Here is a 22,332-nt window from a genome sequence, read left to right on the forward strand (position 1 = left end):
ACCACAGCTTTCCCAACTTCATAGCCCGGGGGATGTTGCAAAAGACACAGAAATGCTGATCTTGTGCTGGCTGTAAAAATTTGTAAACTAGTGTTACAATGACTAAGAAATAGAAGAGTTACAATCTGAAGAGATTCCTGCTTTAACTTTATTTCTATCCGCTTTTCCAACATATCTTATAAAATATATGCAAAAAACCGGTTTTAGAAAACATTCCCTAAAATTACTGTGTATAGAAGCTTCAGGGATACTTTTGCTTTACTCCTCAGAGCCACCACGTTTTAAAAATCGAAAGTGAAATTAGTCCTAACTTTTTTTTTTTCTGTTCGTGACTTACAGGAGACACCCGGTTTAGTCTTCGAGCAGTGTTTAAGGGCTAAAGAAAAATCGCCGTTAGCAGTTTTCTTTTTCACTCTTTTTCTTTTTTCGAGGAACCGAGCTGTTCCCTGCGAGGGCCGCCTCCTCAGGACGACCCCCCAGCTCTCCGAGGCGGAAGGCAGCGCCGCTTCGGGAACGCGGGCCGTCCCCTCCCAGTCCCTCGGTGGGTTCCGGCGTCCCGGGCGCAGCTGTTTTCCGGGAAGCGGAGGCGCGCTGGGCCTCTGGGAGCTGCGGTCGGCGGGCGTACGCAGGTGAGTGGGGAGCCCGTTCCCCGGCTGCCACCCCCGCCGCTGGCAGTCCGGGGCTGGAGAGCCGCGGGTGGAAAGGGAGGCGGGGGCCGGCAGCGCGGGCGGGAGTGGGCAGCGCCGGGGTTGAGACTCTGCGCCGGTCTAGGGGGCGCACCTGCTCCTGGGCCCACTGTGCAGTCTCTGGGCCGCCAGGGCCTCGAACCCTGTGCCTTGTTTGCTTTGCTTCATTCAGGAAATTGAAACAAAGTGATTTGTGTTTCCTCGCTGTTTTCTCGGAGTGTCTCTAGAGATAGTTCTTCGGACGACGGATTTCTTAAAACGATTCTTGGTAGGGGCAGAGTTGCGCAGTCATGGCTCGCATTTCAGAATAGGCAAGGTTTTTCTTGGAGGTACGATGTTCCCAGTCTGCAACAGGCAGACATTCTATTGCCTTTCTTTCATTTTGCTAAGATTGGATTATACACGGCCTGGCACCGCAGTGATATGATCGTACTGGGGAAATACGATGATAATGATTTGTATGAGTTTTTTGTTCTTTGCCGTAACAAATTACATGGATTTAGTGGCTTAAACACATAGGCGCGCGCACACATACACACACAAATTACATGGATTTAGTGGCTTAAACACATAGGCGCGCGCGCACACACACACAAATTACATGGATTTAGTGGCTTAAACACAGGTGCACACACACACACACACACACACACACACACACACACATTACTGTTTTAGGATTCTGTAGCAGTCCTGCTGAGGTCTCACTGGGTTAAAATCAAAGTGTTGGCAGGGTTGCCTTCCTTTCTGGAAGCTCTTGGGGTGAATTCCCTTTCCAGCTTCCGGAGGCCACCTGCTTTACCTGGTTCAGTAGCCCTTCCTCCATCTTCAGAGCCAGCAACATTGCTGAGAATTCTGCGATCACATCTCACTCTTAACTCTCTTCTTCTGTCTTTCGCTTTCACTTTTAAGCATCCTCTTAATTACACTGGGCCCCCACAGATAATCCAGGGTGATCTACATATTTAAAAGCAAACTGATTAGCAACCTGAATTCAATCTGCAGCCTTAATTCTCCTCTGCAATGTAAACTAACATAATCACAGATTCTTGGGGTTAGGATGTGGACATCTTTGAGGGAGCCATTGTTTTGCCTGCTACATGGTTGCATAAAAGGAATGACCGTACATCCTACTCAGGCAAAAGTGAAAGTATCCAGATGTTAAAATGCCAAAGGGGTTCTGGGGGTGTTATATAGCAGATCATTTATACTGAGAGCTTTTATTACAGGCTCTTAGAAATATTGGCATTGTCACAATAATAAAAATAAAGAAGCAAATAACATTGCAGTTTCTCTCTTCGCTGTAATAAGGGGACTTCATATGCATGTGATGTCCTGAGTACAGCAAATACTCAAATCAAGATACCGCATAATTCTCTAAATAGAATGGTTTCAGTGCGTAAGCTTATACTGAGAAAGTGTTCTGAAGGTCTGTGGGGAGGAGTAGACATGGTCCCGGCCCTCAACATCTTTAATGATGTGTCATGGAAAATGACACAGGTACACAGATAATTAAATCACCACAAAAGAGATAAAGGATGGGGAGTAACATCCTTTGGGGGAATCAGAAAAGGCTTCAGGAACTTGGGGAAAATTTGGAATGGACCTTGAAGCACAGTAAGGTTTCATGAGATGAAGATTAAGGTTGAGAGAGGAGGAAGGATGTGAGAATTTGAGGGACAGGAAAGAAAAGGAACTATCCAAGTGTTCAGTGTGGTTAGGAAACTGGGTTGAGGAATTGCCTAAGACTAGAAAGTGGGCTGGAGTTAGGATGTGTCAGACCATGGCTGACCACTGTTAGGAAGATTTTGTAGTTGTTGAAACAATAGTGACCTCTATGTACATATGTATGTATGTATGTATATGTATGTGTGTGTGTGATGTGCTTTAAATATATATATATATGTAATCTCAAACTTATAGAAAAGTTGCAAGTACAGTAACACTTCATTTTCCTAAATTATTTAAGAATAGATTTCCAATATGATGACCTATCACCCTTCATTATATACTTGAGTATATATTTCCTACAAAAAAAAGTGTTCTGATATAACCACAATACAGTCATCAAAATCAGAAAATTAGTAGAGCTATATTACTACAATTTAATAATCAGATCCATGTGAATTTCACTAAGGTTGGTGGCCTCTGGAAACTGGAAAGGAGATTCATCCCAAGAGCTTCCAGTAAGAAAGGCAACCCTGCCAACTCTTTGATTTTAACCCAGTGAGACCTCAGTAAGACGGCTACAGAACCCTAAGATAGTAAATTGTATTGTGTGTGTGTATGTGTGTGTGTGCTTATGTGTTTAAGCCACTAAATCCATGTAATTTGTTATGGTAGACAATAAAAAAAACTAATACAAATCATTATCACTGTATTTCCCTACTCGGTCATATCACTGTGGTGCCAGGGCGTGTAGAATCCAATCTTCCTATATGTGTGCCTGGCAGTAAAAAGAAAGAAAGGTGATAGAATGTCTGCCTGTTGTACATACAGACTGGAAACAGCATTCTCCTTCAGATGTCTCCTTTAAAAAAAACTTTGCCTATTCTGAAACGCCAGGCATGACTGCGCAACTCTGCCCCTGCCAAGAAGCATTCTTAAGAAATCTGTTTTCCTAAGAACTATCTCTAGAGACGCTCCGAGAAAAGAGCGAGGAAACACAAATTACTTTGTGTTTCAATTTCCTGAATGAAGCAAAGCAAACAAGGTACAGAGTTCGAAGTCCTGACTGCCTAGAGACTGCACAGAGGGCCCAGGAGCAGGTGTACCCCCACAATGGGCGGCATAGCCTCCGCGGGCAGCTCCGGAACAAGGTCTCAACCCCCGCGCTGCCCCACTCCCATCGGCGCTGCCGGCCCCTGCCTCCCTTTGCGGATAATGTCTTGAATAGTGTAGGGGTCTAGGGAAAACTTCCCCTTTGCTCTTTGAAGGGCAAAGGTAGATTAAATAAGAGAAATGGCATATACATTTATTAATGTGCACAGGGGGTAAAATAAAGTAATTATACTACTGTACAATGGAGTAGAGATGGTTATTTTCCCTACTTTTTAGGGGAAAGGGAGATGGGGAAGTGTGGATGATTATAGGGTCAGTAAATGATTTTTAAGGGAATTCAAGGGACTTGAAAAACATACAATGCCCTTGGACAAAGTCTGTTGGGCTTGCAGAGCAGACAGTGGTTGTAACAAAAGTCTCTCCAGGTTTTTTGACAGACTTGGTCTTCTTTCTATGATGTGAATTCAGTTACTAAAAACTCAGGGGGCCGGGTGCGGTGGCTCCCGCCTGTAATCCCAGCACTTTGTGCTGGGATTACAGGTGTGAACCACCGCGCCCAGCTCACAAAGTGTTTATTACTTTCAAAGAGGAAAATAATTGAAGAGAGTACTAAGCTTCAATGAGAGGTTATTAGAAATAAACTTGTACTTTCTTCCCGATCCACATTTATGGACCCAGGGGGAGAGTTTGTGAAAGCTCCAGGAAAGGACACCTGTGTAGAGAAAGCGTATGTTGGAGGCCTTTTGACTTAGTTTACAAGTGGGGAGAACTATAGGAAGAATTAAATATTTTAATCAAAACTTTTGAAAAATGTTAGAAAACCAAAGTAGTATAGTCTTTTAAAATGGAGCATGATAAGATTGGAATATAAAATACAAAGAAACATTAACGTTCATTACTTTCTGTATATTATTTTGTTGAAAAGCAAAGGATTTTTATAATCTTTTTATGTATTATAGGTGTGAAAGTTATTTGAAATCCTGGCCAGGTGTGGTGGCTCACGCCTGTAATCCCAGAACTTTGGGATGCCTAGAGGGGCGGATCACTTGAGGTCAGGAGTTCAAGACCATCCTGAACACATGGTGAAACCCCATCTCTACTAAAAATACAAAAATAGCTGGGCATGGTGGCGGGTACCTGTAATCCCAGCTACTTGGGAGGCTGAGGAAGGAGAATCGCTTGAATCTGAGAGGCAGAGGTTGCAGTGAGCTGAGATTGCACTATTGCCCTCCAGCATGGAAGGCAGGGAGTAACTCTGTCTCAAAAAAGAGAAAAAAAAGAGAGTATTGAAATACAGACTTTGTTTGGATATAAGCCGTATGATAATAAAGACGGATGGTGAGAAAAAAAGATATAGCAAAGAAGAGATGTTTCGTCCATAAAAGGGCAAAAGTTGTTATTTCTTTCTTTTTAAATTTGTGTATATTTACTATGCTTACAATATTTTTTTGTAATATTAGGGAATCATGGAAGCTGACAAAGACAATATACAACAAGTTCTTAAGGAGCATTGGCCAGATGAATTTATGAAAGACGAACAAAACAAGGTAAAAAGGAAAATTACTGGGTACTATTAAAAATTAGTTTATATCTATTAGTTCTGCAGTAAGGCATGTTTTGTATGTCTTTGTCCAACATTGCCTTGAATTTGCAAGGCTGTTAGGCTTTAAAAATTTTTTTTGACTTCCATTATGTTATTTAAGCCTTATAAAAAGTGTCATATTTTTATTCTTTCCCTTACAGGGCTTATAACACTAGCTGCTTTCTCACTCACACCCTCATTTCTTGGATTTGCATCATCAAGTTAAGAGCATAGTTAGCAATTATCTCATTAGACCCCAAGAGGAAACAGAGGCCCACGTAGCTTAAACCCCTTACCTAAGGTCATATGTCTGGCTTGTTAAGGCATCTGTGTACTGTGGGTTACTATGGGAATCACAGATAATCAACAACAACAACAACAACAACTACCACAAAGTAATATGTCCACAATTCCAATAGAATTTAAAACTCTTATCGTAGTCATAAATAGCTAGGAAAGGATCTGATGCAGCACTGAAGTAATAGTTAGAAGATCTGATCTCAATCTTTGCCTTACTATAGAAATTTCTATGACTTTGGTCTGGTGTAAAAGGTGGTTTCCCGGTTTATTTAATGGAGATAGTACTGCTTGGCAGTGTTAGAATAGATAGGTGATGATGTAAAATATTCAACAAATGCATTATTCACATAGTCATATTTACTCTGTAACTGTCTAATGTCCTTTCTTTGTTCAGGATGAGAGAAATGTATCGTCTTTAGTTCATTCAGAAAAATGAGTTCAGGGGCTATTTACTTTCTTTGGTATCATTTGGTATTTTTAAGGGATTAATTGATGAAATTACAAAGAAAAATATTCAACTGAAGAAGGAGATCCAAAAGCTTGAAACTGAGTTACAAGAGGCTACCAGAGAATTCCAGGTACTCTCTTAATTATTTTATATGTGACATTTTTGATGGACACATAGTTTTTGGGAAAAGCACTTTAATTATACAAAATTCATTTTTAAAATGTGTGATTAGCACCCAGATGATAGGCAGAACACGACAACACCTCAGAAACCCCTTTGGGTTCCTTTCTGGGTCCTACCTGCTTCTAAAAGTAATCACTGTTTTAACTTCAAACGTCCTGCTTTTGCTTAATTTAAAGGGAAGCATATGGTATGCCCTCTTCTGTCTTTTTTGTGTTAACATTGTGTTTATGAGACTTGTGCTGCTGCATGTCATTGTGATCTGTTCATTCTCATTGCTGTGTAGTTGTACTTAAGCTCTTGTTGTACTTACAATACATGCGTTTTTCTACTTATGATACATGCATTTTTCTATTATTTATGCACACTTTAACAAATTTACAAAAACAAAAAATTAATAAAATTTACCCAAAAAAGATGGTCATTAGCAAATCATTGCTGGATCAAATTCTGGCTTTTCTCACTGAGTTCTTTTATTCTTCTTCTCATCCACGGTGCTTTGGTAATTTAAATGAGTTTCATGGTTTAAAAAATTGGACATATATTAAACCTTACCATTTAAATTCTCTCCTAAATTGTCCTGTATTTTAATTAAACATAACTTTCACTCTCTTTTTTTCTTAACGACTCAGTTTATTAAAAAATTAAAGCATTGACACTTTTTGTTTCTGAAGTGGGAGATAGGATATTAAATATGGGGAAGTGAGGTTTTTGGTGTTTATGAGATGAGTGCAGAAGACTCTTAAGATTCTGGTACTTCTCAGGCAGGAGCTAGAATCATTTAGTCTTACAACTCAAAGAGCCTTTAGAAACCAGCCAGCCCTAGTCGACCCCCTTTGCAGAGGACCAAAACAGTGATCAGAGAGCTTAAGTGAATTTGCTGTCTGTCGCAGTGTGGTCAGAAATAGAATCAAGCTTTCTCAATCTAATTTCAGAAAGCCCTTGGCTCGTCAGCATATACTGGATATTTCTGCATTATTGGGTAACACTGTGCCTTTTCTCAGACATTGTAAATTGTTTTGAAGTCAGCCTTACTATAATCAGAATCTACACTGGAGTTACGCAAATAATAAGTTTGACTCACTGAATATTTCTAATCTGTTTGTGTTATTTTCAGCATGTAAAATAACCATGGGAAATAGAAATGCAAGCACCCTATCTCATTTGTGCATTTTTATGTAGTTGTATAAATATGCTAATCCCAATAATTCTAAGCAGCTAAGCATAAACACCTATCTTTATTTTTCAGGTTACAATTTTTATTTTTATTTTTTTTTTGAGACAAGAGTTTTGCTCTGGTTGCCCAAGCTGGAGTGCAATGATGCAATCTTGGCTCACTGCAACCTTTGCCTCCTGGGTTCAAGTGATTCTCCTGCCTCAGCCTCCTGAGTAGCTGGGGTTACAGTGCTTGCCACCATGCCTGGCTAATTTTTGTATTTTTAGTAGAGATTGGTTTTCAGCATGTTGGCCAGACTGGTCTCGAACTCCTGACCTCAGGTGATCGGCCCACTTCGGCCTCCCAAAGTCCTGGGGTTACAAGCGTGAACCACTGCATCCAGCCTCAGGTTATAATTTTTGTTCATACTGTCCCTTCTCATTTTTTATAAACCTAACTTGTGGTGATGGGGAAGGTGGAATTTTAAAATTCAATAAATTTAAAATCATCTAATTCTGGGCTGGGCACAGTGGCTCATGCCTGTAGTCCCAGCACTTTGGGAGGCCAAGGTGGGCGGATCATGAGGCCCAGAGATAGAGACTATCCTGGCCAACATGGGAAACCCTGTCTCTACTAAAAATACAAATATCACCTGGGTGTGGTGGCATGTACCTGTAGTCCTAGCTACTCGAGAGGCTGAGGCAGGAGAATCACTTGAACCTGGGTGGTGGAGGTTGCAGTGAGTTGAGATTGTGCCACTGCACTCCAGCCTGGCACCAGAGCGAGACTCCATCTCAAAAATAAAATAAAATAAAAATAAATAATTAAAATAAAATAATCTCATTCTGGAGTCTTTCTTTTTGGATGAAATTATCTGGATTTGAAATACTAAATTATACCCAACTCTGTATTTCATACTTTGCAGTGAAACTAAACATAATATCGAATGATTTCCTTATGAGATAATCTGGTATTGGCACTTTTTAAAACCGTCCTCATATACATGAACGATGTAGGTTTTAGAATTGAGCATCATACAATATTGACAGTTTAAACATTGATTAGAAAAAGTGAGAGGATTATATGTTTTAAATTTCATCTGTGAAATGATATTAAAAGATCAGCATTTGATTACTTTACTGAGTACCTATATGGGAAAAAGCAATTACTAAAGATGTTAAGTAAGACCATACTCAGTATTCTACAAGATTCTAAAACCAGTGAGAATGAATTATTGGATGACCAAATTACATTATCATTGGAAGGACTTAAGTTATTTCTTGTCTTGATTTTATTCAAACGTTTTTATTTGAATTAGATTAAAGAGGATATTCCTGAAACAAAGATGAAATTCATTTCAGTTGAAATTCCTGAGAATGACAGCCAGTTTCAAAATATCTCCTGTTCATTTCAAGTGAGCTCGAAAGTTCCTTATGAACTACAAAAAGGACAAGCACTTATCACCTTTGAAAAAGAAGAAGGTATGACTCATGTTAAAAAATATGACCATGTTATTTGGAAAGCACTTGGACTTTCAAAGATTTTTTCACGGACATTTAGCTATTGTTTTGCAATTTTTACTTATATTATTTCTTATCCTCATATTGACACCCTGAAGCAGGTATGATTATTCCCATTTACAGATGAGAAAACTGACTCTGAGACAAGGGCCTTGAATATGATCTCTTATTTAGAAAGCCATGACTGTGGGACTTAAATTCAGGTGCTGTGATGTCCAATATCAGCCTCTTTCTATTCCACATGCTACCTCCAAATAGTAATGGTAGTAATATTTCAAGGTAGTAGAACTATACCGTTCTCAAATACTCAGACAATTCCATAAATATAGGAGGATAGGATAGTTATTATTGTGTACATTAAATATAGATATGCCATAGCCAAGAAAACAGATTCTGAGGATGTTTAAGGGATTTACCTAAGGGCACATGGCCAACGAATGGGAAGAGCCTAGGAGTTAGAGATTTGGAATGAGACCTGTTATTTGCTAAGTCTGCCATGGTGAGGGCCCCTGTTCAGAACTGGTGGCTCCTGAATGGGGAGGATCTGGCTTTGAGTGCCAGCTTTGTCCCTTCCTAGAAGCATGATGTGGGATGGGTTCTTTATAAACCTCAAGGTTTTATACAGGTGCTTTGTGGTAGTACCTACTTCATGAGGCTGCTTTGAGTATTAAATAAGAAATGTTGATAAAATACTTAACACAATGTTGGACACTTAATAAAAACTTAATAAATGTTGTTATTGTTGATAACGTACTTAGCAAATGTTGATTAAAATACTTAGCACAATGTTGGACACTTAATAAGAGCTTAGTAAATTTTAGTTGTTATTGTTGCTACATGTTAGGAATTTTCCAGATAAGGAAACAGAAACTTAAAGAAGATAAGTAACTTGCTTAAAGTCTATACAGTTAATTGCAGAGCTGAGACCCAACCCCTGACAGTCCATGTACTTCCACTGGGCCAATATTTCTCTCAGTAGGCCACCAGCCCAGGCCTTTGTTCTTTTATTTAAGTTATGTGGTGAAGGACCAAATGGTGTGCCTGGCCCTTCCAGTACTCAGATTCTGAGTCTATAACCCATGTCTCCTGACAACTGGTCCACCACTGTAGCCTAAAAGTAAATGTTAAAAGGAAAGGCATTCTAGCAGGTCAGTGTCTGCACTTAGAAGACATACATTACCAGTGTATTTTCCTTCACCCTGGAGCTACTGCTATAGGTGGGAGTCCGGGACTCACTTTGGTGATTGCTCTTGGTAATCTGGATATAACTAAAAGATAGATATAAATGGGGATTCAGGAGGCAGGGTTTCTGCACAGCAATTTCTTGGGAATGTTGGAAATGGAATTCTCTAAAGAAGCACCTACATTATTGCTTCTACCCTTGATGTGGCTCTGAGCTCCCAATCTCCTGAGACAGCATTAGGTTTAAAACACAATTAAGGAGGAGTCGACTCCTGACTGTCAGAGTCATAAAAGTTGAAACACAAGTGGTCCCTCTCAGCTGCATCCAGATCACCAGATGTTGGGGTTTCGCGGAGGAGTGGGAGGGAAAGAGGATCATCTGAGTATTACTCATTGATATTTTCTGTTATTGTCTGTTGTCATTAGCAAAACAAAACAAAAAACCCCAAAAAACCATCATCCAAGTTATAGAGTCATATTTTGGTACAGTAAGTTCAATTCCCACATGGCCAGGCCCTGGCTTCTGGCCCTTTTTTTCCTCTTCCTGCAGCTGTGGTGTGGTGCCATCTGGTTGTCATAAACACATGTGATGTTTTATAAGATAGAGATTGAACATCACTTATTTTCATGATAAACTGGAATAACAACCCCAAATATCAAAAGTGAAGTGTTATAAACTCATGCCACACAGTTAAAAATAAGTGCTCACTCACATACATTTTAAATTGACATAGAGTTGCTCTTTGGAGTGCTGGTGACTTTTGGCATTTTACTTATCCTCTCCCATTTGCAAGGATAAATTAGACTTGACAGCTTTGCGATCAATATAGTAGGACTATCAACTTTTTAAAGAATGATTTCAAGAGCATGTTTGCAAAAGTAGAATTCGTCATTAAGGATGACAAAAAAAATACTCTTTGATGTTCCAGCCTGTGTAGTCTTTAACGTGTAATGTTTGAGAAGACAGACAAAATGAATATAAATCGCTCTAGTGCTTCTAACATGTTAAGGAGTAACAAATGATAAGGTTAAGTAAAATTAAGATTAATGGTACAAATTTGATACTTAGCCATGAAAGTTTTCCCAGCTTACTCAACATGGGAGAATTTCTGGCTGTACATTAATGTACTAGGGGAATTCTCTGGTAATGCCATTAATAGTAGAAGGAAGGGTATGTGGCTGGACTGAAATAATATATGAATTCTGGAAATTGGTTAGGCTTATCTCTTAAGAGATAAAAGATTCATCTTATGAGATGAATCTAGAACTTGAGAACGTCTACATTGTGATTTTGCTGATGTGCTTTGACATTAATATATTCTACTTTTGGACCAAGAGCAGTGGCTCAGGCCTGTAATCCCACTGCTTTGTTACGGAGGCTGACACAAGAGGATCGCTTGAGTCCAGGAGCTCCAGAGCAGCCTAGGCAATAAAGTGAGATCTCGTCTCTACAAAATGGAGGCATGGTGGCATGCACCTATAATCCTAGCTATTCTGGAAGCTGAGGTGGGAGGATCTGTTGAGCCCAGGAGTTTGAGGTTACAGTGAGCTGTGACCACACCACTGCACTCCAGCCCCGGTGACAGAGTGAGATCCTGTCCCCCTTTCCCCTGATCCTCCAAAATATGTATTCTACTTCAGTGGCAAGACCATTATCACTTAGAACCACCACCCCCCATCAAATTTTTTAAATTAGACCCTTTAATATTAAAGAAAGTTAAAAATAGGATAATTAGTTCTTAAACCAAAAGCATAAAAATGCTTAAAATATCTAAAATTAATACTTCCTTCTTGAATTATTTTTTAGTTGCCCAAAATGTGATAAGAATGAGTAAACACCATGTGCAGATAGAAGACGTAAACGTGGAGGTTACAGCCAAGCCAGTTCCACTAAACTCAGTCGTCAGATTCCAGGTAGCAAGATGTTTAAAATTTTTTGGATTTCTGTTCATCATAGGCACTTCTCTCATCCGTATTTCTGAACACAAACCATTTTCCAGGTTTTTGTAGAAATTTCTAAAATGAAAATCAATGTTACTGAAATTCCTGGCACATTGCCTGAAGATCAGATGAGAGACAAACTAGAGTTGAGTTTTTCTAAGTCCCGGAACGGAGGCGGAGAGGTGGACAGCGTGGACTACGACAGACAGTCCGGGAGCGCCGTCATCACGTTTGTGGAGACTGGAGGTACTCAGGGGTGTAGAAGACACTCTGCCATTTCAGTCATGTTCTGTTGTTCCTGAAAGTATTCTTCTACTTCTTTTATATGGAATGTATTAGCATGATAATTGGGGTTTTAAAAAAACCTTATAAAATGGTAGAGTGTAGAAAATGATTTCCAGGGACAGTACTAGGAATGATAACACTGGTACAAATAATAAGTGTATAAAATCTCAATACATTGTTATTATTTTTTTTCTGTCACTCAGACTGGAGTGCAGTGGTGTGGTCTTGGCTTACTGCAAGCTCTGCCTCTAGGGTTCAAGCGATTCTCCTGCCTCAGCTGGGACTATGGGTGCATGCCACCACACCGGCTAATTTTTTTCTTTTTTTTTAGTAGAGACTGGGTTTCACTACATTGGCCAGCCTGGTTTCGAACTCCTAACCTCATCATCTGCCCCCCTTGGCCTCTCAAAGTGCTGGGATTACAGGCATGAGCCACCACACCCTGCCCGATCTCAGTGCATTCTTAGCACACGCCAGGCATGCTGCTAGGATTCTGTATATTTATCACAACTCTGGAAGTAGGGGATAAACTTATTTATTGACAAGTGAACTGAGGCCTGGGGTAATGAAGAACTTGATGATCACACAGGGTGTGTGTGACAGAGCAATTAAAAAATACATACATATATATATATAACTATCTCTTCCATCTCACTTATTATTATCTACAGCAGTCTCTTAGATGATGAGTATTGATTTCCTCTAGTTATTAGGGCTTTTCCTGGGTTTACACTTATAATAGAAACTCAGCTATACCATTAAAAAACATTAACAGGGCCAGGTGCCTTGGCTCATGCCTGTAATCCCAACACTCTGGGAGGCTGAAACACTTTGCAAGGCCTCAAGAGGATAGCTTGAGCCCAGGAGTTCAAGACCTGCCTAGTCAACATAGTGAAACTCCATCTCTACAAAGTATTTTTAAAAAATTAGCCAGACATAGTGGTGCATGCCTGTGGTCCCAGCTACTCAGGAGGCTGAGACGGGAGGATTACTTGAGCCCGGGAGCTCAAGTCTGCAGTGACCTGTGATTGATACTGCACTCTAGCCTGGGTGACAGAGTGAGATCCTGTCTCAAAGAACAAAATTTTAAAAAATTGATAGATTAGATTTTTTCATGACAAAGTAATACATGCTTTTTTAAGGAAGTTGAAACAATACAGAAAAACACAAATTTAGAAAAAATGAGACATTTTCTCAAACTTCCCTTTCTCCTACGATTTAGTTAGTTATGGTTGTTTGGGTGTCTTTCCAGGCTTTTTCTGGGCACATTAAAACATATCAATATGCTTTGTTTTTTTTTTTTTTTTTGAGATGGAGTCTTGCTCTGTTGCCTAGGCTGGAGTGCAGTGGCATGATATTAGCTCACTGCAACCTCCGCCTCCCAAGTTCGAGCAGTTCTCCCACCTCAGCTTCCCAAGTAGCTGGGATTACAAGTGCATGCCACCGTGCCTAATTTTTTTTTTTTTTTTTTTTTTTTTGAGACGGAGTTTCGCTCTTGTTACCCAGGATGGAATGCAATGGTGCGATCTCGGCTCACCGCAACCTCCGCCTCCCGGGTTCAGGCAATTCTCCTGCCTCAGCCTCCTGAGTAGCTGGGATTACAGGCACATGCCACCATGCCCAGCTAATTTTTTGTATTTTTAGTAGAGACGGGGTTTCACCATGTTGACCAGGATGGTCTCAATCTCTCGACCTCGTGATCTACCCGCCTTGGCCTCCCAAAGTACCGTGCCTAATTTTTGGTAGAGATGGGATTTCACTATATTGGTCAGGCTGGTCTCGATCTCAAACTCCTGTCCTCAAGTGATATGCCCACCTCAGCCTCCCAAAGTGCTGGGATTACAGGTGTCAGCCACTATGCCCAGTCCAATATGCATTTTTGACCTGAGCTTTTGAAAGATGTTTAGGACATCATGGTGGAGTGTGTTAGGGAGAGCTACAGAAGGAAGGGGTCTTGAGGGCTACCGTATATGTTGTCTTGGAAATGAATGATAACTTGGTGGAAATTTCCATAGTCAAGCATCCAGCTTTTAATTCACCAAATTCATATATTCATTTTGCTTGTTTGCTGTTAGTTTGTCTATATCTTGGATTTTTAAAAATCTCGCAAGGTGCAGTGGTTCATGCCTGTAATTCCAGCATTTTGAGAGGCTGAGGTGGGGGCGGGGATCACTTGAGGTCAGGAGTTCAAGACCAGCCTGGCCAACATCGTGAGTCCTCGTCTTCACTAAAAACTCAAAAATTAACTAGACATGCTGGCTCACGTCCACAGTCCCAACTACTTGGGAGGCAGCGGCAGGAGAATTGCTTTAACCTAGGAGGTAGAGGTTGCAGGGAGCTAAGATTGCGCCACTGCACTCCAGTCTGGGTGACAGACGAGACTCTGTCTCAAAAAGGAAAATAAAAAAAATCCATGAGACAAGGCTGGGTGTGGTGGCTCATGCACTTTGGGAGGCTGAGGTGGGCAGATCCACTTGAGGTCAGGAGTTTGAGACCAGCCTGGCCAACAAAGTGAAACCCTGCCTCTACTAAAAATACAAAAATTAACCAAGCGCGGTGGCTCATGCCTGTAGTCCCAACTACTTAGGAGGCTGACGCAGGAGAATTGCTTGAACCCAGGAGGCGAAGGTTGCAGTGAGCCGAGATTGCATCACTGCACTCCAGCCTGGGTGAGAGAGCGAGACTCAGTCTCAGAATAATAATAATAATAAAGAAAATAAATAAATAAAATAAACTAGAATGCAATTTATAACCCTACTGTGAGAGATAATTCTAGCTTGGGAAACTGTGTTCTTGGGTCATCTGGGGATGCTCTCTTAGAGGTTACATCTAGCCAGAAAGGGAAAAATACTTTTGCAGGTTATAGGTTATCCAACAGGTAACTACTGAAGGATATGAAGGTATTCTAGAGATAAATATTCCAGACACTTCATAAACTGTGCCTTACTGACTCATCACAACAATCTACAGGGTAAGTACTGTAATTATACTTACTTTGCAGAAAATAAACAGGCTTCAAGAAGCAAGCAACATACTCAAGGTTACATAACTCAGAAGTAGCAGAGCTAGGACTGAAGCTGGTCTATTTGACTCAGGACCTGCACTGTTTGTTTTTTTTTTCTTTTTTTAACTGTGATAAAATATATATAACATAAAATTTACCATTTTAAGAATGTTTAAATGTATAATTCGAAGGCACTAAGTACATTCATAATGTTGTACAACCATCACCACTGTTAATCACCCCAAACTGAAACTCTGTGCCCACTTAACAATAATTTTCCATTACCTCTTCTTCCAGCCCCTGGTAATCACCATTCTACTTTCTGTTTCTATGTATTTGCCTATTCTAGGTACCTCACTTAAGTGGAATCATACAATATTTGTCTTTTTCGTGTCTGTCTTATTATGGTTAGCATAATACTATCAGAGTCCATCCATGTTGTGGCATGGATCAGAATTTCATCTCTTTTTTTGAGATGGGGTCTCACTCTATAGCCCAAGCTGGAGTGTAGTGGCACCATCTTGGCTCACTGCAACCTCCACCTCTGGGGCTCAAGTGATTCTCGTGCCTCAGCCTCCCAAGTAGCTGGGACTACTGATAAGCGCCACCATACCCGGCTAATTTTTTGTATTTTTTTTTTAGTAGAGATGGGGTTTCACCATGTTGCCCAGGGAGGTCTCCAATGCCTGAGCTCAGTTGATCCACCCACCTCGGCCTCCCAAAGTGCTGGGATTACAGGCATGAACCACCATACCTGGCCAGAATTTCATCCTTTTTAAAGGCTGGATAATATTCTCCATGTGTGTGTACTTTACATATCCATTTTGTTTACTGTTCATCTGTTGGTGGACACGTGGGCTGCTTCCACCTTTTGCCTATTGTGAAAAATGCTGCTTTGAACATTGGTGAGCAAGTACCTATCCGGGTCCCTGCTTTCAGTCCTTTTGGGTATATACCCAGAAGTTGAATTGTTGGATCATATCATGTTCTATTTTAATATTTTGGGGATATATTTTGGGTCATACTGTTTTCCATAGAGGTTGTACCATTTTACATTCCTACCAGCAATGCCTCGGGGTTTCAGTTTCTCCATATCTTTGCCAATGAGGGCCTACACTCTTAACCACTGTACCATGTTGCTGATCCAAGCTAGATGAGTGGAAAGAGTCATAAAAAGGGTGGTTGGATATTCCCAAGAACTGTTTCTGTTAAGCAAGACTGTAAAGTCTTGACACACGTCCTTTCATCACTCTAGGAGAAAAAAATGTTGCTACAAATAAATCAGACTACTCTTTGTGTTGGAGAAAACAGATGAATTTTTATTTCTTTAGATGACATTCAATCCTCTCCCTGCTTTGGTTAACATCATTACTTCGGTTAATCAAATATCATATATTAGTTAAAGAACTGCCAAGTAATTTACTATGTACATGTGTGTTGGTATATATGTATCTATACATATATTATTATGCATTAAAAATATATTGAAAAAATGTATATAGTATTCTAATCATAGTTTTCATTTATAGCTTTGGAGAAACTGGGAAACACTCCAGTCTTGTTAGATGAGTGGGTTACTTTTGGCAGAAGACTATCATATTTTTCGTAGCCCTAAGTAGATTTGTTTGAGGACATCACAGTCCTTTATGCACTGATTGACTGCAGTGAATAATTCAAGATGGAAGGAAGCCTTTAAACCTCATTATTGTTTGGCCTTGTTGTTTTCAAAATTATGTACTGTGGACTTCAAAGTAGATTTTAGAATTTCTTTCTTTTTTTTTTTTTTTTTTGAGACAGAGACTTACCAGGCTGGAGCCCAGTGGCACGGTCTCCGCTAACTGCAACCTCCGCCTCCCGGGGTCAAGCGATTCTTCCACCTCAGCCTCCCAAGTAGCTGGGACTGCAGGCGCATGCCAAACACCTGGCTAATTTTTGCATTTTTAGTAGAGATGGGGTTTCACCACGTTGGGCCAGGATGGTCTCGATCTCTTGATCTTTTGATCCACCCGCCTCGGCCTCCCAAAGTGCTGGGATTATAGGCATGAGCCACCGCACGCAGCCAATTTCTTAAAAATCAATCTTTCAACTCAATGTTTACTGTAATAGTGTTCTCTTTGAAGGAAGTTTTAACTTTGGTTAAAAATGTTTATGATATAAAAAAGAAAATTATTGTTTTTGCTTTGCTTTTAGTTGCTGACAAGATTTTGAAAAAGAAAGAATATCCTCTTTATATAAATGAAACCTGCCGTAGAGTTACTGTTTCTCCATACACAGAAATGTACTTGAAAAAGTATCAGGTAAAGTCATCTCTTTTCTTTCATTTTCAGAACTCACTGCCCAAACCCACCCCACAAAAAATAAAGTTGTGTGAGTCTGTTACTGTCTGAATCTTATGAATGAGGGATATCAAAATGGTTTCTTCATTTTTGCTTGGTGCAGAATGAGTCTGTCTTTTGAAAGAGCATTTTAATGCAAAACTATACTTTTTTATACAATTTTTAAAACTGAAATTACTCAGATAATAGCACAATTGTTATTTTTGTGCATGGAAACAGCTGGATTTCTCTCATGCATCTGCCATCAGTGAGCTTGAGAAAGACTTCCTGCCTCCCTTCTCTGAACTCATTATCTTTACGCCAGACCTGCTTCCTTTTCCTCTTCCTTGTAAGGTATCCAGTGGTACCACCATCTACCTAGTCCACCAACCTAAAAGCTAGAACTCTTTTTTTTTTTTTTTGGTTGTAAAATAATTTACTAGAGGCACTATTGTTAAACGTCAAACTAATAATTTGTTGCCAATAAGGTACATTATTGTAAACATAACAAAATTTTAAGAGATACTTGGCTAATATGCAAACAATACAATTTTAAGTGACAGCTTTCCTATTTACAAGATCATGTCTCTTCCAGCCATTACAAGGGCATACAGTGATGCCATTGCTCCCAACAGTTACCTGGGAAGGGAGCTTGGAGCTCATAATTGGTTTGAGATCACAACTGCCAAGATCTTTAAAAGCTCCAAAAGTCTCTTCACTCATAAAGGCCAAGCTAGAACTTACACTTAACTCTTCAGTTTGCTTCACCTCTAACATTCATTTGGTCACTAAATCTTCCCAGCTCCACTTCTGACTACCTCTCTACCTGGTCTTTCTGTCCCCAGAGCGTCCCTCCTTTCCTCTATGTTCCATAATGCCGCCAGAGTTCTCTTTCTAAAACTCAGATCTGACTGGATATTCTCTCGCTTGGAAAATCTTCCTAAGATCTCTTGTCTCTGCTAAGATAATATAAAACATATTAAGCGGAGATTATGAATGTAAACTTTCATAATTCAAAGCTCTTAGAAATCTTTCTATTTATCATTTTTTTCCTTCTTAGATATTTTCAGGAATATCTAAAAGGACAGTGCTTCTGACTGGAATGGAAGACGTTCAAATGGATGAAGAGATTGTGGAGGATTCAATTAGCGTTCACTTTCAACGGGCAAAGAATGGAGGTGGAGAAGTAGATGTGGTCAAGTGTTCTCTAGGTCAACCTCACATAGCTTACTTTGAAGAATAGAATCAGAATCATAGCAGAATCATGAAAACTATAGCTTTTTAACTCTGATTACTGCAAATGTTTGACAAAAAAATGTGCTTTTCCTTAAAAAAATAAAAACCTTTATTTTTAGCATCCATTTATTTTTAGATACAAAATTTATTTCCGTGTTTCTGAATCTTCTTTGTTTCCAATGGAGCTGCATGTTTTCAACTACAATAAACGCACTGTAATAAAGTTTTGCTTACAGATTACGTGTATTGGTGCCATGTCTGCTGAAATCAACCTTAAGTGATTCAGATGTCCCCTGCCAGTGCAAGCTCATCCTGTTACGGTCTTGTGGGCCAATTCAGTTGTGGCCCCATGCCCACCAATATGCAGACTTGACTCTTAACAGGTTCCAAAACAAAGGCAGTTACGTTCAGCAGTTTGTGATTCCTGTAAACTCAACTGAAGATTCAAAGACTTCAAGAGCAACCATTTCCCACTGTGCATAGCATCTCACTCCACAAATCCAAAAGTTCTCAGAGCTGAGTGTGGTTTTTCTGTTGAATTTTTGTTCACCCAAGTGCCGAGTGTCCCTTGATTCCTTCCAAGCCATCCCCTCTCCAAATAGAGCTTGTAAAGGACTTTATTTTGCACTTACAATGGAAACAATTGGTGTAAGAATTTGAAAACCTTGGCATGGAGAAAGAGGTAAATACAAAGTTAGTGACTCCGTCACTCATCATATTCTATGCTGGGGAATGCCTGGAGGTAAAAACAGTGCCTGCTCTCCAAGGGCTTAAAGTTTAATTGGAAAGAGATCTAGTTTACTAGCATTTCACTGTTTTTAACTTGCAGACACATTAATGATAAAATTAAAGATTCCCATTCAGAGAAAGTAAAAGTCTTTTTGGTAAAGAGCCTTTAGGCCAGATGCGGTGACTCATGCCACCAGCACTTTGGAAGGGTAAGGCAGGGAGAGGGGATCACTTGAGGTCAGGAGTTTGAGACCAGCCTGGCCGATATGGTGAAACCCTGTCTCTACCAAAAATACAAAAAATAGCCTGGCGTGGTGGCAGGTGCCTGTAATTCCAGGAGGCTGAGGCAGGAGAATTGCTTGAACCCAGGAGGCAGAAGTTGCAATGAGCTGAGATTGCACCACTACACTCCTGTCTGGGCATCGCGAGACTGTTTTTTTTTTTTTTTTTAAAAAGAAACTTTGGGCAACTTCTATTCTGGCATGGCAGGTTTCATGAAGAACTGGCAGCAGAATTAAATTCATATTAAAATGTTGGCAGAAATGAAAGGCTTTTGGAAAAGGTTCTAAACCTATTGAATGCTGCCTGCCATCTCAGACAAACAAAAGGAAAAGCTCAAGTTTTGCTTCTGATATTTTATTTTTAGGTTTTAAAGTTATATTACTCCCAGAAGTACTTGTTTTCACATTTCTTTAAGGAATGAGAGATGGTGCCTAAAAACTACAATTTATGATAAATTTTCACATTTACCATTTAAACGAATCTCTTGTGTCTGTTATTCTTTTAAAATAGAATGACTATTTTAAGCACTCACAAAGATTAAGAAGAAAACTTTAAAGCACCTATTAAATTTCCATTGTGCCAGTCTCACTGGCCCAGGGGGTACTGTCGATAGTTCGTGGCAGATTGCCTATCAGGAAGAATTTTATGTTAATATTTATTTAAGATAAAGTTGAAATAGTCACTTCCGTTTTTTGGGGTGTCCTCTTCAGGCAGTAAAATTGATAATTCAATTCTAAATTTTCATATGTGTTTTTTGATAAATATTTCTAGCTTAGAAAATGATACTTTTCTTTTGGATTTCTTTCAGTCTCACCCTAGAGCAGTCTGGCTGGATGTCAGAAAACAAGCATTGGCTCTCCTGCTTATTCTTAGAGGTTTTTTTTTTTTTTTTTTTTTTTAAGAGACGGAGTTTCGCTCTTGTTACCCAGGCTGGAGTGCAATGGCGCGATCTCGGCTCACCGCAACCTCCGCCTCCTGGGTTCAGGCAATTCTCCTGCCTCAGCCTCCTGAGTAGCTGGGATTACAGGCACGTGCCACCATGCCCAGCTAATTTTTTGTATCTTTAGTAGAGACGGGGTTTCACCATGTTGACCAGGATGGTCTCGATCTCTCGACCTCGTGATCCACCCGCCTCAGCCTCCCAAAGTGCTGGGATTACAGGCTTGAGCCACCGCGCCCGGCTATTCTTAGAGTTTTAGAGATTTTACAGAGGAAAGCTGTCTTTGAAAACTTAACAAAAGTATCATATTGGCTATTTAATTTATTGAATATTAAGAAAGGGGCCTTCAAGTGTATGTCCGAGATGGGCTAACTCCAGACATTGCCAATACGATAAGTCAGATAGATACATATGTAGAATTACAAGTTCCTCTTGCTGTTTGTTGATTTATCAGGCAGGACAGGCTAGGTAATGCCATGGTAACAAACAACCTGCCAAACCTCATGGGCCTCAACAATTCTTACCTGTGCTGATTATCCAGCGCAGGCTGGCAGGAGGACTCTGTTTATCCTCATGACTTAGAGCATCTTGAGACAAGAATCATGGGAGGGTGGGGGAAGGGGAGGAAAGGTGAAATCTGGAAAGTCTTGTATTAGCAATTAAATGCTGTAACCCAGAAGTGATTCTTGTCATTTCTTCTCACATCTCATTGATCAGAAATAGTCACATGGCCCTATTCAAATAGGAGGAGACTGTCTGGGCATGGTGGCTCATGCATGTAATCCCAGAACTTTGGGAGGCCAAAATAGGAGGATCACTTGAGGCCAGGAGTTTGAGACCAGCCTGGGCAACACAGTGAGACCCCATCTCTATTTAAAATCTAAATATATATATATGGAGACTAGGAAATTCTGTCTTATCAAAAGTTAAGAGAACCAGATATTGCTGAGCCAGAATAATAACGAGCATAGCCTACCTGTCTTACCACCAAGATTTAGTTCATTCGTCTCATCACACAAAATGTACTCATAGTCATCTCATCCTTAAGGGAGAAAAACAAAAAATTTCATCCAATAATGATATTAAACTCAAAGTGCACGTTCTAAGTGATCGACCTCAGGTCTGAATGCTGCTCGTCTTTATGCACAGACCCCCACACATCCAATATAGAGTAGTAGGACTAGAATAAGATAAGTGCAATAAACTCTTACGCTTGGAAAGGGAAAGAATGGGAGACACATAGCAGACACTGGGCCAAAGCAATTCTGAAATCCCATTCCGTAGATGTGTGCTCCATATGGAATTTGGATTAGGCCCTAATTCCATTATCTAGAAATTCTCTTGCTCATTGTCCTTATGGCTTTTGAACATTTTTCTTTTTTTTTTGACACTGATTCTCTCTATCGCCTAGGCTGAAATTCAGTGGTGCGATCTCGGCTCACCTCAACCTCCACCTCGCAGTTGAAGATTCTTCTTTTTCCATTATTTTTCTTAGGCATATCTAGAATGAGCATTTGAAATCTATTCTTGCAATCTGAAAAACTTCCTCAGTGCACTTCCTGTGCTCAATGTTTGTGACCAAAGGTTTTAAAGTTTTGAACAGTCATGGTCTCTTCAGTCTGGGGTGGTGTTTATTTAGCTGGTAAAATGGAAAAACTCAATAGGCATCTTGTCTATTTTATTCTAGTAAGCTTACACATCCACAGTTCTTTTATAGGCTTACTTTTTTTTTTTTTGGAGATGGAGTTTCGCTCTTGTTGTCCAG

The 22,332-nt window shown here is 40.0% G+C and overlaps 1 protein-coding gene across 1 annotated transcript; it reads left to right on the top strand.

Moving 5' to 3' along the window:
• The first annotated feature begins 285 nt into the window (after positions 1-285).
• Positions 286-18,856, top strand: NMI (N-myc and STAT interactor). The gene is made up of 8 exons (XM_003921982.4): positions 286-629; positions 4,928-5,014; positions 5,832-5,927; positions 8,452-8,614; positions 11,643-11,749; positions 11,836-12,022; positions 17,256-17,362; positions 18,441-18,856. The coding sequence occupies exons 2-8, from the start codon at positions 4,934-4,936 to the stop codon at positions 18,621-18,623; spliced, it is 924 nt and encodes a 307-aa protein (XP_003922031.1). The 5' UTR covers positions 286-629; positions 4,928-4,933; the 3' UTR covers positions 18,624-18,856.
• Positions 18,857-22,332: the final 3,476 nt, after the last annotated feature.

The sequence above is a fragment of the Saimiri boliviensis genome, chromosome 5, assembly GCF_048565385.1.
Source record: "Saimiri boliviensis isolate mSaiBol1 chromosome 5, mSaiBol1.pri, whole genome shotgun sequence".
In the NCBI taxonomy this organism is placed as follows: Eukaryota; Metazoa; Chordata; class Mammalia; order Primates; family Cebidae; genus Saimiri; species Saimiri boliviensis.